The sequence below is a fragment of the Tribolium madens genome, unplaced genomic scaffold (assembly GCF_015345945.1).
Source record: "Tribolium madens isolate multiple individuals breed KSU strain unplaced genomic scaffold, Tmad_KSU_1.1 Scaffold_91;HRSCAF=231;Tcas5.2_LG7, whole genome shotgun sequence".
Lineage (NCBI taxonomy): Eukaryota > Metazoa > Arthropoda > Insecta > Coleoptera > Tenebrionidae > Tribolium > Tribolium madens.
Genome location: NW_025401063.1, coordinates 6,029,548 through 6,046,119, shown reverse-complemented (window position 1 = coordinate 6,046,119; position 16,572 = coordinate 6,029,548). Strand labels below are relative to the sequence as shown.

Below are 16,572 nucleotides of genomic sequence, written 5' to 3'. Positions count from 1 at the left end.
TTAATAAAACAAAAATTATCTCTCTGGTACAAAAAGGTTTGTATCAAAAACGTCTTGGGCATTCCAAAGACTACCATTTCAAAGGACAAAGGTAAAAAGTAGCAAAAAGCATCAAGCATTCTGTCAACATGACAAACGTTAATCAAAATTCTGAAACGAGGTTAGGAAAACCTAAAGACTAATTTACACTTTTAATCTGTCATGCAAATACGGGCTATTAGACATGACGTCACAGACGCGACTGTACTGAAGCTAAACATACAGTGTTGCCAGTTGTGATACTAGAGTACCAAATTGATACTAGATTTTTTTTACTAGATATTTATATTTACTTGCAAACAAATAATAATTTATATTCTCAGCCAAATACACATTATGTGAATGTTAATATATTTTATTTTGTTTTGTTTTGGTACGACCTATCCACTCCTGTCGTTTGCAACATTCTGGCAATGCTGTAAACATATTTTTGACGTACACAGAAAGTGAGGTTAGAACAGATTAAATTACAGAAATGTTGACTACAATTGTTAAAATCATTACGAAACGACACATATTTTTCATAGCAACTATTTCCTTAGAAACAATCTCCCTACACGTCCAGGATTCAAGAAATAAACTTTTATTTGTTTAGCTTCAAAGGTACAGTCAGGTACCTTGCTGACGTCACACTAATAGCGCGTATTGGGTGGACGAAATTCACTGTCCATCACTGTACGTAACAAATATTAAATTTAATGCTCACATTAAAATTTAAATAATAAATATTTATTTTTATGCTAGTGAATTTTCTCAAAAGTTTGATTTTTAAATTCTTATTTTTCATTTTAATGTGAAATACTCTCAAAGTACCATTTTCTGTTTTTGAAAAGTTGTTTCAGAGTTTTAAGTTTGTGACTCTTTATTGTTTTTTTTTTTGCAGAATGCATTTTATTTAACATAAATAAATGAATATAAATTGTAAAAAACAAAAAATAATGTAGTTTGAAATAGATTTCGACCACGTTTTTGCTACGCCACTGAGTTAAAAATTTGTTTTGTTTGTGCGCATGCGTAAAATTATTAATGCAACACACGTGCATTCTTTTTTCTTAGTTTTTAAATGTGCGGAAAGAAGATAGATGTTGTGAATGAGGCTGTGCTTATGTCATGTGGAGCGACAATCATCGTCCGCCTGTCAAAGAACAATATGGCAGTGGTAAAGCAATAATTTTTGTAAAATTTTTGGCAAGTTTTCTTTGTGAATATTGGTGATATTAGTGCGCGTGAATTTTTTTGACTAGTGGTTGTTTGATGGTGATGAGTGGGATGCTCCCGTCGTTCACGCCGCCCGTCGTCAAACGATTATTGGGATGGAAAAAAGGCACTGACGCCGATGACAGATGGTGTGAGAAGGCCGTGAAGAGTTTAGTAAAGAAATTGAAAAAATCGGGCGCTTTGGAGGAACTAGAAAGAGCGATTTCGTCACAGAATCATAATACGAAATGCGTCACAATTCCTAGGTGAGTTTTGGGCCTCGCTGTCTGCTCATGCACCAAGTTTAAGGTCATAGGTATTATGGATTTGTTTAGATCCCCTCACCGCACCACGTCTGGCTTGCGACCTACCCTAAATGTCTGCAAAATGTGCTGGTTGGGCCCACTCACACCACTGTGCCCAAATTGCGCAATTTTTATTCCAGCTTCCTACCCCATATACCACGCATATAATTCGCTCAAAACTCGCTCACATCCAGTTGAAAATTCTTTTTATTATATTTAACTTGCATTTATTGGCGCTGATTTATTGATCATTTGTAGAGTTCGGCCGGCTGCTGAATTAGGCAACGTCCAGCAACAGAGAAAAGGTTTGCCCCACGTTATTTATTGCCGGCTATGGAGATGGCCTGAGCTACAGTCGCACCATGAACTTAGACCTCTCGAAAATTGCGAATATGCGTACAATTTAAAAAAGGAGGAAGTCTGCGTCAATCCATACCACTATACTAGAATTGAAAGTCCAGGTATTATTCATGTTTTGTCTTCCAGACTTACAAAAAATGAATGCAAAACACTAGTTGGAAATTTGAAGAGAAAAAACTACGTAAGTGAGTCGTTTGTAGAAACCCTAAAATTCTATAAATTTATAATAAATTAATAAATTGAGTTAGACACAATAATTCATTTACATGAGCAACAGGTAATGAAAAGTATCTTATTTCTCAAAACAACTTGCTTAAGTGGAAATTTTGAATACGTTTGCATACATTTTTTCACATAAAAATAGAGTAAACTAAGAAATACTTACATTAATTAGCTATATTATAAAAGTCGTGTTATGACTTCGTTTTATCAGTAAAATAACAGCGAGAGGTGCTTATTAACGTTTATTTTATTTTTTTATATTCTATGGAAATATTTAGTTTATCCAAAAAAGAAGACGTTTACTTGTATCTTGATTTATCTCTTTATGCCTTCATTAGTTGGTGTATAACAAAAGTTCCAAATTGAATTTTTGCATTAAATTATTTCATTTATGATTTAACCTTGACATGTTACACTTATGTATTTGTTTTTATTTTATTTTTATTAATCAGCAACACGGAATTATGCAAATTAGATTATTTTGTAACACCCAGTCGGCAAAAGTAAGGAAGAAAAACAAGTTTAATTAAAATTATCATTAACTCATTATCATTATTTTTATTTTATCAGATTTGTTACTTATACAGGGTGTTTCACACAACTTTACGAGATTTGCGCCTAATGTACTCGCCCAAATATACAAAAGTCACAATACACTAGATACAAAAAATACACATTTAATTATTTAATTTTTGAAAACCCATGACAGTAGTTGGCAAACTAATCAATGTTTTATTAATTGTAGTCATAAACTGTAGTTTTTCAGTAACAATTATCATTTGTTCTATCAAGAGACGGCATAAATATGATTCTAGTTTATCTATCTTAATCACTAACTTACTAAAAAAATTGTAATTTTTGAAAGGGTGAACAAACTAGGGAATATTATCCAATTTTTCAAAATTTGTAATCGAGTTCGTATCGGAATTCGTATTATTGATTGCATATTACAGGCGCAAGCCTCGTAAAATTATGTGAAACACCCTGTATTACATAAATTGAAACGGTACAAGATTAATCCTCCTGTTGCAGCCCTCCCAGCCATTTTAGTTCCCCGCCATCCACTAAGTGACGAAAACAACTTGTTTCCGCATTCACTGGAAGACCTCAGTACGTCAGTGCCCGAAAACACTTCATTTCCGCATAATCCAAATAGTCTAGGGTAATTTTTTCCCTCTTTCGCAAAATCTATAAATTTAATGAGCAATTCCAGTTTGCATATGCAGCATTCTGGGGGTTACATGGATGCGGTTGGTATATGTCCGAATGGCGCCCCTGCGAATATGGAATCTCCTCACAACGCCGCTCCACCTACTGAAACTCCTCCTCCTGGTTATATGTCCGAAGATGGCGATCCCATCGATCCTAACGATAACATGAGCATGTCCAGGATAACTCCTAGTCCTCCGGTGGATGCACAACCTGTACTTTACTGTGAACCCGCTTTTTGGTGTAGTATCAGCTATTATGAGTTGAACACACGAGTGGGAGAAACGTTCCATGCTAGCCAACCGTCGATTACGGTGGATGGGTTCACAGATCCGAGCAATTCGGAAAGGTGATAGATGGTTAAAATTTAAATTTTTGGTAATTTGTAATGTTTAGATTTTGTTTGGGGCTGTTATCTAACGTAAATCGGAACACCGTCGTGGAGCAGACCCGACGGCATATAGGAAAGGGTGTAAGACTTTATTATATAGGTAATTAAGATAAAAAGTGATAAATCGGAGTGTAAGGTTGCAATTTTTAAAGGTGGTGAAGTTTTTGCTGAATGTTTGAGCGACTCGAGCATTTTTGTGCAGTCACCAAATTGTAATCAGCGGTATGGATGGCATCCCGCTACAGTATGTAAAATTCCTCCAGGTATTAAAAAATTGAAGTAAAGTGTGAGATAAAACAATGTCTATTGCAGGATGCAATTTAAAAATTTTCAACAACCAAGAATTCGCAGCCCTTTTATCACAATCTGTAAGCCAAGGCTTTGAAGCTGTTTATCAATTGACGAGGATGTGCACGATAAGAATGTCTTTTGTTAAGGGTTGGGGGGCGGAGTATAGGTAGTATATCCAATCAAATCTTCCGTTTTTTATTAATTATCCATCCCCAGGAGACAAACTGTGACTTCAACGCCGTGTTGGATTGAACTTCACTTGAATGGACCTCTCCAGTGGTTAGATCGCGTCCTAACTCAAATGGGCTCACCTCGGTTACCATGCAGCTCAATGTCGTAAAGTACTGAGTGAAATGAGTGTCAAGTTCGGTCCAGTTTTCAGTCATAACTCAGCTAGTATTTTCATTGGGAAAAATTGTTGCAAATCAAATTACGTTTTGGGTGATATAAAAAAAGTGTGGCGATTTTTTTTACGTATAGTTACTATTTAGCTTTACAAAAAGTTTTATTTTAAATTTAGAGAGATTTATTTTATATTGCTGAGTTTTAAACTGTTGGTGTTGTTGGTGTTGCAAATATATTACACTTTACAGGTGACAATTTCATCTTTGGCGTAGCAATGGAAAAAATTTATGTATTATATAAGACTGATTTGATAATTGTGAATGCTAGAGTAATTGTTTTAATCCCATCCAGTTAACATTACGTAAAGTACTGTTTATATTTTATCTAATTGTATTTACTTTGTTTATCAGTTCATTGTGTGCGCTAAACTTGAAGTTGGTCCAGAAATTTATTTCTAAGATTAGAAAAGTCTGTTAATCAAAAAACTTACCCAGAATTATTTGGTGCAAATGAGGACATACGAGGCGGGCCTTGTATGAGCAGTCAGATACAATAAGTGTTGCCATGCAGATAATGCATTCAAGTAAAAATCGGCTAGTCACGATTTTAAGAACAATACACTTTGTTGAGGCATTTTTTGTATTTGATTCTACCCTGATTCAGTTGTTTTAACATGTTGTAGTCCTTGAAATAATTGAACTTTAAGAACAAAGTATATAGATCACTATATTTTTCAAGGAACAAAATTGGTGCTGCTGAAATTTTTGCAATTTTTTATGTTGTACATTTGCAGCAGTAACAACAGTTGTTTTTAAGCTGTATTGATGGAGTTGTTTTTGTGAATTTATGTCGCATACCGTGATGTTTAGGTTTTACTTTGTAGTGTTTGTTACAAGTTTTTTAGCTGATCCATCTTGTGAGTCACAATTGATGTTATAAGCTCATATTTGTACTATATTACTTTGTTTATTGCATAAGTATAGTTTGTATCTGGCAATTACCAAATTATTATATGCATTTTACTTGACAAAAAAATATATAGCCGTTAATTTACTAAGTTTTGGTTTTATTTCCCTCAAACTCAAAACAAAACCAGCACATACAATCCAAATTAAAATACATGAAAATTACAAGCTAATCGAAGCTGAGTTAAAGCACACTGAGAATTAGCCAGGGGGCCATTGGAGCTGTCTGCCAGACAAAACGTGCACGTGTATATGATAAACAGACTGAGCTCCAATAGGACCGTCATTGATCACAATACGAAAACCATTTTTCAAATTTCGTTTTTGAGCGATTTTCCGAGCGACAATCAGCAAGTGTCCCAAAAGAGGTCCGTCGTTATCTTCAGCCTTGGACAACTGAGGAATAGGCTTGCGAGGAATCACCAAGAAATGGACGGGGGCTTGCGGATTAATGTCGTCAAATGCGACACACTAAAAATGACAATTTAACTTAAAACAAATTCGGAAAACTAGCACTCACCAAGTTGTCTTCATAAATGAAATTACAAGGTATTTCTTTGCGTAATATTTTCCCAAAAATAGTGTCTCCTTCCGGCAAAGCCGTTTGGGCCAACTGCACTTCATTCGCCATTTTTCCGACAACCGGTGTCGGTAAAAAGATTATCTACATTATCGGTAGAGGCAACAAGCCAAATGTCATTTTCAAATTTTTGAAATGTTAACGGTTTCTCCAAATTTAAAGCTATTTGAACAAAAAATAAAAACATTATTTTATCGAAAAGTTCAAAACTTACCTCTTACTGCTTTACTTAAATATTTTTTCTAAATGAATGCGGGTTTTAGAACTGATGGGTGGAAAAGGTTAAGTGCAGAAAGGCATCAAAAACACTAATTACGAACGAAAAGGTAAAACAGATTTATTGAAAAATGAGTAGGAACACAAATTTAACATAGAAAACGTAAGAATCGAACAATACTGTTAAAATTAATTGGTACCGGTTGACCCAAATCCGCCTTCTCCACGCGCCGTTTCGTTCAGTTCCTGTAATTTAAGTCTTACAAAAACGTATTTTTCCTGCAGAAAAACTTACTTGAACTTCCTCGATATCGGGGTAATAAATCCGCTCGCAAATTAGCTGTGCAATCCGGTCCCCACTCTTGACATCAAAAGGAATATCAGAATGATTGAATAAGACTACTTTGAGCACGCCCCTGTAGTCCTCATCAACGACACCCGCTAAATTTTCAATCATTATCACGCCCATAATAAAAAAATATCAACCTACCGCCTACGTCGATAAAATTCTTCACTGCCAAGCCCGATCTAGGAGCAATCCTCCCATAACACCCTTCTGGAAGCTGGACTTTGAGACCAGTGTCCACGAGGGCCTTACCCCGGGCAGGGACAATGCAGTCGAAGGCGCTCTTGAGGTCATAACCGGCAGCTTTAATTGAGCCTTTGGTTGGGGCATACGCCTCTGGAACCACTTTGGTGTATTTCAAGACAAGACTAGATGAAGGCATTTTCTTTTTTTCTGGTTCTTGCAGGGTACTTGTGTTAGCGAAAGCACGAAACGGTCTGACGAAAAAGGCGCGAATTTGCCCCGCCAGCACTTCTTTGCCGCCAATTCTTAGCACCTGGCGCACAACTACCGGCATCTTTCGAAAAAAGGCAGAAAAATAAGAAAAAAAGCGGCAAATAATCGCTTCAAGGCTACCATTAGGTTTTTGCAAATTGGTGATAACGTCAAAGGAATTTGCGACTGTTATTTATATTTTGCTGATTTTAATTTAAATACCTAACCTAACTTCTCAAATAAATACATAAATAGTTAATGTAATTAATGAACTAATTATCAACCCTTAATTATGCACAATTTTTTTATTTCATGCTTTGATTTAAACGATTTCAAACAACCACTTTCTGTTAACTTCACTAGAAATAGGTTAGAAAATTTTTCTTATTGCGCAATATTTATTTCCAAGTTTGGATTACTTCGCAAACGATAAATATGATAAATTTACTTATATCAGATATGGACAAAAATCCTCAAATGTGTATTATATACTTTTATTGGTTATTATGAACACACATGCTCTTTAACAACCGGATAGTGAAAAATACCTAAATTATTACAAATATTTGCACCTATAAGTACGATGACTAATACAAAATGCCTCTATACTATAATAAAATTGGAATGAAGGCACTATAAAACAGAAAACTCGTCAAAGTTAAAACGTAGACTATAAATAAATTAGTTTAAATGCACCCCAAAAGATCTACTCCGGACCCGAATCCAAATTATCCGGACATGATTAATTTAACAAATTCTTCATAGTTAACATTTCCCTGCGAATCTTCTTGGCCTTGCAGCAGTTGCTCGACCTCATCATCTGTCAGTTTCTCCCCAAGAGTGGTAAGCAGGTGGCGCAATTCCGCTGAACTGATGTACCCATTTCCATCCTTATCAAAATGACGAAGCCCTTCAATGAAATCATCAGCAGTGTCGGCACTCCTTGACTTAGAAATTTGTTGGTAGATTGGCAAGAAAACCTCGAATGAAACCCTCTCGTCGGGTTTATGTTGATGGGTGTATTTTTTCACATCAGATTCTGTGGGGTTTTGCCCCAAAGCCCTCAACGCGTCCCCAATTTGCGACACGTGGATTTTGCCATCGCCTCTGTTGTCAAACAATTGGAAGGCCTCTTGGAATTCTAAAAGAAACAAAAATTTAGGTTTGATAACCTTTGGACTAATTACCTTCGACTGAAGTTAGAGTGAGTTTACTGGGCGGTTCATAAAGATACATTGTGGGTTAATGCTGAGACTGCTGATGAACATCTGCGTTTCACTAAATGGGTTTGATGAAATCGTGGTCACTTTCAAAACAGTACCATATAAGGATGAAATTGCCAGTATGAATCACTGCGTGTTGGGGGCTGGTTCTTGCCCTACTATTTCTGTTTTGTGGCTTATTTACATTTTTATTGGGGTTGAAAATTAAATGGAAGTGAGTGTTCATGATAAAAATGAGTTTATGTGAAAAAATTATAAGGGAAATAGAGCGAAACTGTACAAATAAGACCGTGATATGTGTGAGGAAGAATGTAAGGCGGGGCTACATAGCCTAGTTTTGCATTTCTCTTTACTTACCGGCCATCTGGTCTTCTGTATAGTTTGCCTGTAATAAAACAAAGTACTCTTTAAAGATTTATACCACAAATATATTGTTTCACAGTGAAATTAATTAGTTTGAGTGAAATAACTTACCATGTCGATTTGCATACACCTGAATAACTGTCAAACATTACCAGTTGAATGCACTGATAAAATAGGCAACCAACAATACACAAGGCGCTCAATTTGAATTTTGATTTTCTATTGTGATGGTTAGTTAATTTTTTAAACATTAAAATTAGAAACACTCATAATTTTACTAGAACATAAAAAATGTGGGTATGTGTTTAATTTAGGCATTTAGAGTGATGCAATCGCCACAATTTTGCAAACACTACAAAAAACGAATTAATTAATTTTATTCAAAAATTTGGTTTAGCTTCTTTTGGTGTTTCGATTCATGGACATCCGGAAACAAGCAAAATGTTGAAATGATGTGACTAAACCACATTTTCAAAGTAATTAAATCCATCATAAAGATACCTACAAGGTGAACAATATATGAACTGAATTCATGATCAGCCACGTGAACAAGCTGAAATGTCTTATGAAAGTATCGTAAAGAGCAATGCACATCTGAAAAAACGAACCTGAAGCGATCCTACTGAATAAAGATAAGTGTCGCATAATTTTGAATAATTACAAGAAACCGCTCGAGTCTTAGACTGACGTCTCGTTGCTGATAATCAGCTATTGCATTGCTAATCATTCACAATAATTTACATTAAGCGTGTAAATATAGTTATTTTCGATAATTAGATTAACTGAATCGAAACCAAGGTAAAATTCTTCAAAAACAATGTCAGATTCAATTTTTAATTGGATAGGTTAATTGGGTAAAATTGGTAACGAACTATTTTAGGGAAGAATCGGTATGTCATGTGTGCTATTATGCAAATTAAATTTCCTGTGTATAGTAGGTAGCAGTTGCCGCGTTGAAGTCAGCCATGGTCTTATGACCTTGATATTTCAATCAGAGCTGGAGAAAACGCTTAGAATGTGACCGTTTTCCTACGAAGGAGGAGGCGCCTGCATAATTCAAACGGTGCTTTACATTCGAAACTTTTTTTTCTACCACCTTTTTAATATATTTTCAAAGTCCTTTTTTATTCAAGAGAGGTACAGGGAATAAAATCTAACAAAGTTATAAATTTATGAAAAAAAAGTAAATGTGATCATGTCGTTCCATTTATAACAAATTCTTATTTCCGATATTTATTTGTTTTTAAAATGTCGATACATCACTTGGTTTGCAAATTGGAAATTTAGTAGATACTATTAAAAAAAAATAAAAAGAAACTGAATGAATTATTCAAAAATATTTAATACAGGTCGGGTTTAACATTTCTCACCTCATACATAATAATGTATGCATATTATTCAAACTTTTGACTAGGCTACAAATTGTAGAAAATAATTAAACTGAAATTAAATGTAAGTGCGAAATTAAATTGAAATAAAAGTAAATCATAATTTTATATTTAATAAATGCAAGCAAAAGTGAGTAGGATGAATAAGAAATGTAAATGGAAAAAATAAAATTTGACACTCCTTTTGTCGATGCTGACTGCAGTTTGATAAAAAAGATAACAACAAATTAAAAAGCGCATAAATTTGTTTATCTGAGACCTGTTATGTAATTTGCATCTTTTTTAAATCACCTGTTTGTTTCATTTATGCGTTTTAAATTTTAATTTGTGGTCGTTGGCGCCCATCCCTTTGCACGCCCTATTAAACAGGTGTGTGAGATACATATTTATGTAAAATGCATACACACGTACAAAATTCGCGATCAAATGTCAGCAAATAGATTCTCATTATGACATGATAAAATCATTATTACCGGCAACAGCATTAAAAAGCGAAGTCAAGTCTAACCAGATAATAAAACGTAACAATCGCCACTACAGAACTCAAAATTTGAAAGACAAATAAAAGAAAAGGTAATGTCGGTGTCCTTTTCGCGGCCCTGCACTCGAAGAAAGTCAATCACTGTTGCACTTTGCGAGTGTTGTAAATTATTCTTGCTGCAATATCGGTAGGAAATTGGTTTGGTTAGCCTTGTTTGGTAGGAGCCCACCTCAAAGGAGTAACGCCTAATGAAGGCGCCTTTTGTCTGGAATTTTACTCATATTGTATGAACTAACGAATAAAATATATGTGAGAAAAAAAAAACTTGTTATAATGTAGAAAGTATTTCAGGGTCAGGATTTTTAATTATAAACATTTGGCCATTATCAGAGCTGGGCCAAGCCCTTAACTTTTTTATTTTGTTTACAATATTAATGTGTGTCCGGTGCAGATTAAGATATTATCAGTCTCGCGTTAGAAATTACGAATTTTGGTAATTTTGCCCAGGAGCACGTCATTGACTTTGCTCTTGAACGGGGCACCTGTGCTACTGCCCACAATTAGTTTACAAAAGCTAGAATGATTTATGAGTTGTTTGAAATTGTAATGATCTAGTATTAAGTTGTTTTAAATAAAATTAATAAAAGTAAAAGTGATTTTAAAAAGTACGTTAAATTCCTACGCCCATAGTTGATCTAATAGTACATACAATTAGCGGAGACAGTTCAGGGTCGTACTTATGCTTTTCCAATTAAACGGTAGCAAAATGCAATTTCAGTCAAAAAGATTTACTCGAATTTGAATATAATCTGATTGACTTAGCACCTTAAAAAATTATAATTTGTAAAAAGTAGACTGTATTTACTATTTATCTCAATTAGGTTAATTTAGAGCTAATTGATGAATGATTAATGGATTCAGAATTTTATGGTTTAGAGATACCGCTAACAAGGAACACCTGAAATTAGATACTGTCATTAAGTTATCGGCAGTAATAATTTATTGAAATTTGTGTTTCTGTTAATTTTAAGGAGCTATTATACCAATAAAACAAAACAAATTCTGATAAATTCCTTGATATTTAGGTATGTACATTTATGGCATTTATTATAGCTAATTTTGGATTGCAATAATTGGTTATTAAGTGGCGCTAAAAATGAGAATATTTGATTTTAAATATATTATTTATTTTGTACATTTTATAAACAATATTCTATTAAGAAATTGTGAGAGCCGCTATTAAGTTTTAAAGTACTTTAAAAAGAAAGCTATATTTAGAAAAAATCAATATTATATGTAGTTGAAAAATAAACATTATGGAAAAAAGAAATAAAATTTCTACAAAACACTGGAGAAAATAAGCGATATCAAATGTTCGGAAAATGTAAACGTTTTAGAAACTGTACATTTAGCAAAATAAATTCCAATAAATTGCAATTACACTTAATGGCTTCCGAATATTTTAAATTTTGTCATAAAATTAAACGTATTACAATCAAATTATTTAAAATGCTTTTAAAAAATTCGGCAAAATTTATTTTAATTAATTTTGTAAATAGTAGATAAATATTGTAAATAGTAATATTTTTAGATTCTTAAAATAATAATTAAATCTTATAACAGATTTGAGTTATAATGGCAATTTTGAAGTAAATTATAATTTCCTATAATTTTTTTAAATTTTCATTGTTTTCACATATTAATTAATTATGTAATACATTTAATTCAGATTTATTGTATTTTGTAATTTATGTCATGAGCTTTATTACCACAATGTGCAAAAATACTGCATCAATAATAATACATATACCTACCAAATACTTTGAATTTTGAAAATGAAAAATATACAGATTTGTTTTCTTTCAAAAAAACTTTTGCATTTCGTATTTGTTTCCTTTGCTTTACAAGTTTTTTACTTACTCTTTACTGAATTATGTATAAGTACTTTGCATTCATACATACATTTATCATCTTTGCAATCAGTAAGGTTGCTCCCATTGTACTCACATTACATAGTGCACAAGTTAATAAAAGGGAGGTCATGAAACACATATTTTATAAGCATTACGTAAATTGTTAATTATGTGTATTACCAACAAAGGATTTTTGTAAATGTAAATACAAAACTTTAATATTATTTTTTAAATAGTAATATTAAATTAATTTAAAGTAAGCAATTACAATAATTACCCATGCAGAAAATTGACAGATCGACATGATAAGTAACTTGCGAAAGATTAAAATAGTATATTTGAATTTGCGGTTAGATGTAGCAACGATAATACAAGCCATTGTTTGGAATGCTGTTTTGCAACTTAAAATTGGAAAATATTATTTTAAAAACTTTTGTTTAAAAAAATGGAAGATATATACATAGGTAAATCAATGCAGTAATTTGTGAACAATTTACCACACATTGTGTGCAAGACTGCAAATTCGGGTAATAACAAGAAAATTATATTGTTTTCAAAACATATTCAGTCCGAGATGCTTGTAGAAGCCACCATTTACAATATCAATATTCATGCACAAATTTTGCATATCGTAATTTTATGTTAATTATTTAACTGTAAATTAATTAGATACCTTTTGAAACGTAAAAAATATTTAATTTATTTATTATTATTAATTTTTGGATCTGTAATGTTTAAAGTATTCCTTGAGATGTCAGCAACTATATTTGGTTTGATTCCAAATCCAATTTCTGGTTATTTATTACAGGACATAATATCGATATATTATTAATATTTTGACTGTTATTAACTCATAAAATATGATTTTAATCATATCATTTCTATTAAAAATTTTATTTCTATTGCTCTTATTATTGGGGAATTGTCCTTGCCTGAATTGCTGTGTTACATTTTTGATAAGTTTATCATTTTAACATCTGATGTCAGATGCAGTCACCTAGAACTCTACTTTAAAATTTACACAAAGAATGTGCAAATTCAAATTCTTTTCTTTACAATAAGTACGAACGGGTTTGTCAAGAAAGTCACATTTCTGAACTTAAAAGTATTCATTTATATGGTCACCGTAATCAATCAAGGACAAAAATAAAAAGTAAAATGACTTTTATTTTGAAAAAATGCAAATCATTTTTCATTGCACTCATAACTGTTTCAATAAGTTACAGTTTGCTAAATCAGTCCCATCGCATAAATTATTTAACGGAAAATAATAAGGAATAAAAAAATAGGAAGCTGCACTAAAAATTCCAATTTGAGTTCCGCATGGTTTTAATTGATTATTTCCATCATTATGTCGTTATAATTTTTCAGTGATTGTTACATTTCAATAAAGTTTTCGGACTAATCACCAGAGTCTATTTAGCATAATTCAAATCAATCTTTAATTACACGTACTGGAGGCTACACTTGAGGTCAATTCTAAATTCAATACACGTCGCAAAGGTCACTGGTGGGTGCAGTCCCTTTGAGTCAAAAGGCCTGAAGTGGCCGATTCCGAGACGCGCCTATTCGAACGATGCACGCTTTTGAAAGGGCATCCTCAATTAAATATTTTCAAGGTGGGGTTACCTAATTTCGTTGAAATATTCCCCGATTTCAATTTCTCCACTTACTTAATGCGTTTCAAAAACGCAAACGATTGCAGAAATTCCTCAAATCGTGCTCAAGGTGGTGGTGGGCCATTGTAATGTCCCATCTCGTAAGTTCATGGTTATCCCATGGGTAGGGTGTGGTACCACTATAAATAGAGCAGATTTCGGCTGATTGTCATTGTAAATTCGAACAGCAAATTACCAACATGTTTGTAAAACTGGTAAGTAGCATCAGTGCAGCAGTGACCAGTGATTGTGATTGAAAATTTCAGGCCGTATTAGCTTGCTCTTTGGCTGTCGCCGCCGCGGTGTACAGCGGCCCCTTGGCTGGAGGCGTCCCTGCGGCCCAATTCCCCGCCGGAGTGAGCCCTCAAGCGTGCCCCAACTACCCCAACTGCGCAAACCCCTCCGTGGCCGTTAACCAAGCCCCCGTCTCCCAATACAACGCCGTTCCCCAGTACAACCCCGCTCCCCAATACAACTCCGCTCCCCAGTACGCCCCAGCCCCTCAATACACCGCTCAACAGTACCAACCTGCCCAACAATTCGCTCCACAACAGTACAATGCAGCCCCCGCCCGCCCTCAATACACTCCTGAAGTGCAGAACGCTTTGGACCGCGGAGAATACATCGGAGATGGTGACTACCACGGTGAAGGTCTCGCTGAAGCCCTCGCTCCAGGATACCAAGGTAGTTAAGAGTTATGCTCGGAACAGGTTGTAATGTGTGTTTCAGGACAAGCCCAGGCTTACAACGCCGCACCTGCTTACAATGCTGCTCCTGCTTACAACCCTGCTGCCTACGCCCCCCAACCACAGGCTCATCACCAATTGCCTGCAGGTGTAGGCCAACCCGCTCAAATTCCTGCTGGAGTTGACGCCCGCTCTTGTCCCAATTATCCTTTCTGTCACTAATTTAAGAAAAACAAGCTAGACTGCCAGCTGACAACATGTTGTTGCATTTATATTTACTATTTTTGTAAATCCTCTGTAATATATAGTCTAAATTAATTTTATTTAATAAAAGTTAGAAAAAATTTTGAGCTTTTATTGGGCGTGATGTCATTAGACGAGAAAGGCAAGTGCTGAAACAATCGTGCGTTCTTGAAAAATGCTTTGTTTCGCCGGTAAGGTCACAGTCTCATTATGAGACAGAATAAGGAAAGCCTCACCTAATAGAGGTATTTCAACTTTTTATCCAATACCAACAATTTTTTTGCTTAATGCTTGAATATTTACCATGGCAATGAAGCAAAGAACCTTGGACACATGGTGACAGAAAGCGAAGGAACAAAGTTTTGAACTTACCACACGTTCATTAAAGCAAGGATTGTACCCTAACATTGCATTACTTCGATATTTTATTCCACTTACGTGTGGGATCGGTATTAAAAATATATACTGTTACATTTTCTATGCAACGGGTGGATAAGGTGTGGTGCTTATATAAATAGAGCACATTTACCTCCTTGTTCAGTTCATATTCTACAAAATAGCAACATGTTTGTAAAACTGGTAAGTTACACCCCCACAAATTCGGGGGCCATCTCTAAAAGTGCCCACCCAAATGGATTAACTAGTGACAGTGATTGTAGTGTGCTGTGTTCGGGAATAACCCCATTCAGCTTCGGGAATTATCTCATTTTTATTCGGTTTGTTTAACCAAAAACTAAAATTAGTTAAATTGCAGACCGTTTTGGCCTGCTTGATAGCGGCTGTCTATGGGGTGTGGAATGGTCCCCTGGCTGGAGGCGTTCCAGCTCACCAATATCCCGCGGGAGTGAGTCCCCAAGCGTGCCCCAACTTCCCCAATTGCGCGAACCCCGCCGTGGCGGCGAACCCCAATGCCCCTGCTCCGTACAACCCTGTACCCCAATATAATCAGTACAATCCTGCTCCTCAATACAACGGGTACAATCCCGCACCTGTTCCTCAATACAATCCCGGACTTCAAAGTGCTTTGGACCGAGGAGAGTACGTCGGAGATGGGGACTGGCACGGGGAAGGGCTCGCTGAGTCTGGAGCTTATGGAAATAATGGTATGACAATTTCAGAATTGTGTTAAACGAATTGACTGGTTTACTTCTAGGACAACACGGCGGCTACAATGGTGGCTACAATCCTGCACCAGCATACAATCCTGCTCCTGCTTACAATCATGGCCTTCCTGCTGGAGTGCCGGCCCAGGTTCCGGCTGGAGTGGACGCCAGGTCTTGTCCTAATTATCCATTCTGCCACTAGAGCTAGGTGGGCAGTCAGCTGACAACATGTTGTCTCTTTAGGTTTAATTTTTTGATATCCATCATGCTGTGTTCTAAACTTTCCTCTAGGTGTACATATTTTGATTACTGACTTTTTACTACACCTACGTTCAGACGCTGTAAATTATACAATGACTTGATAAATAAATATATTTTCTTAAAAATCGTGTTTTATTCAAGTTTAGTGTATTAAAACAAAAAATACAACAATTCCATTTCAAAATGAACAAACAACCAATTACAGTTTTACATTTATGTACACAATGGATGTAGACTCATCCACTCCCACATTTTTTGTTTTATTAAATATTATGCAAGGAACATGTAACCTATCCACATTTTATTTTTGTAAGGATGGTTTTTGTTGTTTTTAATCCAAGATATTGTGAAG

At 34.8% G+C, this 16,572-nt stretch overlaps 6 protein-coding genes across 8 annotated transcripts; 3 read left to right on the top strand and 3 right to left on the bottom strand.

Moving 5' to 3' along the window:
• The first annotated feature begins 1,119 nt into the window (after window positions 1-1,119).
• LOC123011999 (mothers against decapentaplegic homolog 3) lies at window positions 1,120-5,416 on the top strand. Its single transcript, XM_044409741.1, has 8 exons — window positions 1,120-1,502; window positions 1,800-2,002; window positions 3,156-3,285; window positions 3,337-3,681; window positions 3,729-3,823; window positions 3,876-3,986; window positions 4,036-4,180; window positions 4,231-5,416. The coding sequence occupies exons 1-8, from the start codon at window positions 1,294-1,296 to the stop codon at window positions 4,352-4,354; spliced, it is 1,362 nt and encodes a 453-aa protein (XP_044265676.1). The 5' UTR covers window positions 1,120-1,293; the 3' UTR covers window positions 4,355-5,416.
• LOC123012004 (histidine triad nucleotide-binding protein 1-like) lies at window positions 5,405-6,003 on the bottom strand. The gene is made up of 2 exons (XM_044409748.1): window positions 5,845-6,003; window positions 5,405-5,795 (listed from the first exon to the last, which is right to left on the bottom strand). Exons 1-2 carry the CDS (start codon window positions 5,953-5,955, stop codon window positions 5,526-5,528), a joined length of 381 nt encoding a protein of 126 aa, XP_044265683.1. The 5' UTR covers window positions 5,956-6,003; the 3' UTR covers window positions 5,405-5,525.
• A 213-nt stretch (window positions 6,004-6,216) lies between these two features.
• LOC123012001 (probable deoxyuridine 5'-triphosphate nucleotidohydrolase) lies at window positions 6,217-7,278 on the bottom strand. 2 transcript variants are annotated; one of them, XM_044409743.1, is made up of 4 exons: window positions 7,043-7,278; window positions 6,611-6,983; window positions 6,416-6,561; window positions 6,217-6,366 (listed from the first exon to the last, which is right to left on the bottom strand). In XM_044409743.1, the coding sequence occupies exons 1-4, from the start codon at window positions 7,043-7,045 to the stop codon at window positions 6,310-6,312; spliced, it is 579 nt and encodes a 192-aa protein (XP_044265678.1). In that variant the 5' UTR covers window positions 7,046-7,278; the 3' UTR covers window positions 6,217-6,309. The 2 variants fall into 2 exon arrangements, with proteins under 2 accessions (XP_044265678.1, XP_044265679.1); XM_044409744.1 differs by having other exon boundaries at window positions 6,611-7,278.
• Window positions 7,279-7,379: 101 nt separating this feature from the next.
• LOC123012003 (myosin-2 essential light chain) lies at window positions 7,380-8,724 on the bottom strand. 2 transcript variants are annotated; one of them, XM_044409747.1, is made up of 3 exons: window positions 8,599-8,724; window positions 8,482-8,509; window positions 7,380-8,042 (listed from the first exon to the last, which is right to left on the bottom strand). In XM_044409747.1, the coding sequence occupies exons 1-3, from the start codon at window positions 8,611-8,613 to the stop codon at window positions 7,630-7,632; spliced, it is 456 nt and encodes a 151-aa protein (XP_044265682.1). In that variant the 5' UTR covers window positions 8,614-8,724; the 3' UTR covers window positions 7,380-7,629. The 2 variants fall into 2 exon arrangements, with proteins under 2 accessions (XP_044265682.1, XP_044265681.1); XM_044409746.1 differs by lacking the exons at window positions 8,482-8,509; window positions 8,599-8,724 and adding an exon at window positions 8,089-8,382.
• A 5,264-nt stretch (window positions 8,725-13,988) lies between these two features.
• LOC123012000 (deleted in azoospermia protein 3-like) lies at window positions 13,989-14,968 on the top strand. Its single transcript, XM_044409742.1, has 3 exons — window positions 13,989-14,142; window positions 14,194-14,611; window positions 14,657-14,968. The coding sequence occupies exons 1-3, from the start codon at window positions 14,128-14,130 to the stop codon at window positions 14,833-14,835; spliced, it is 612 nt and encodes a 203-aa protein (XP_044265677.1). The 5' UTR covers window positions 13,989-14,127; the 3' UTR covers window positions 14,836-14,968.
• A 310-nt stretch (window positions 14,969-15,278) lies between these two features.
• On the top strand, window positions 15,279-16,345 carry LOC123012002. The gene is made up of 3 exons (XM_044409745.1): window positions 15,279-15,435; window positions 15,611-15,959; window positions 16,010-16,345. The coding sequence occupies exons 1-3, from the start codon at window positions 15,421-15,423 to the stop codon at window positions 16,159-16,161; spliced, it is 516 nt and encodes a 171-aa protein (XP_044265680.1). The 5' UTR covers window positions 15,279-15,420; the 3' UTR covers window positions 16,162-16,345.
• The last annotated feature ends 227 nt before the right edge of the window (window positions 16,346-16,572 follow it).

What these genes read in the sequence shown, in the direction of transcription:
- LOC123011999 (XM_044409741.1), top strand. Translation starts at nt 1,294, where the DNA reads ATGGTGATGAGTGGGATGCTCCCGTCGTTCACGCCGCCCGTCGTCAAA. An exon ending in CATAATCCAAATAGTCTAGG is followed by an intron (nt 3,286 to 3,336) that starts GTAATTTTTTCC and finishes GAGCAATTCCAG; the next exon opens with TTTGCATATGCAGCATTCTG. An exon ending in AGTATGTAAAATTCCTCCAG is followed by an intron (nt 3,987 to 4,035) that starts GTATTAAAAAAT and finishes TGTCTATTGCAG; the next exon opens with GATGCAATTTAAAAATTTTC.
- LOC123012004 (XM_044409748.1), bottom strand. Translation starts at nt 5,955, where the DNA reads ATGGCGAATGAAGTGCAGTTGGCCCAAACGGCTTTGCCGGAAGGAGAC. An exon ending in TCATTTATGAAGACAACTTG is followed by an intron (nt 5,796 to 5,844) that starts GTGAGTGCTAGT and finishes TGTCATTTTTAG; the next exon opens with TGTGTCGCATTTGACGACAT.
- LOC123012001 (XM_044409743.1), bottom strand. An exon ending in GAATTTTATCGACGTAGGCG is followed by an intron (nt 6,562 to 6,610) that starts GTAGGTTGATAT and finishes TTGAAAATTTAG; the next exon opens with CGGGTGTCGTTGATGAGGAC. An exon ending in CCGATATCGAGGAAGTTCAA is followed by an intron (nt 6,367 to 6,415) that starts GTAAGTTTTTCT and finishes CTTAAATTACAG; the next exon opens with GAACTGAACGAAACGGCGCG.
- LOC123012003 (XM_044409746.1), bottom strand. Translation starts at nt 8,137, where the DNA reads ATGTATCTTTATGAACCGCCCAGTAAACTCACTCTAACTTCAGTCGAA. An exon ending in CACTCTAACTTCAGTCGAAG is followed by an intron (nt 8,043 to 8,088) that starts GTAATTAGTCCA and finishes TGTTTCTTTTAG; the next exon opens with AATTCCAAGAGGCCTTCCAA.
- LOC123012000 (XM_044409742.1), top strand. An exon ending in CCTCGCTCCAGGATACCAAG is followed by an intron (nt 14,612 to 14,656) that starts GTAGTTAAGAGT and finishes TGTGTGTTTCAG; the next exon opens with GACAAGCCCAGGCTTACAAC.
- LOC123012002 (XM_044409745.1), top strand. An exon ending in TGGAGCTTATGGAAATAATG is followed by an intron (nt 15,960 to 16,009) that starts GTATGACAATTT and finishes GTTTACTTCTAG; the next exon opens with GACAACACGGCGGCTACAAT.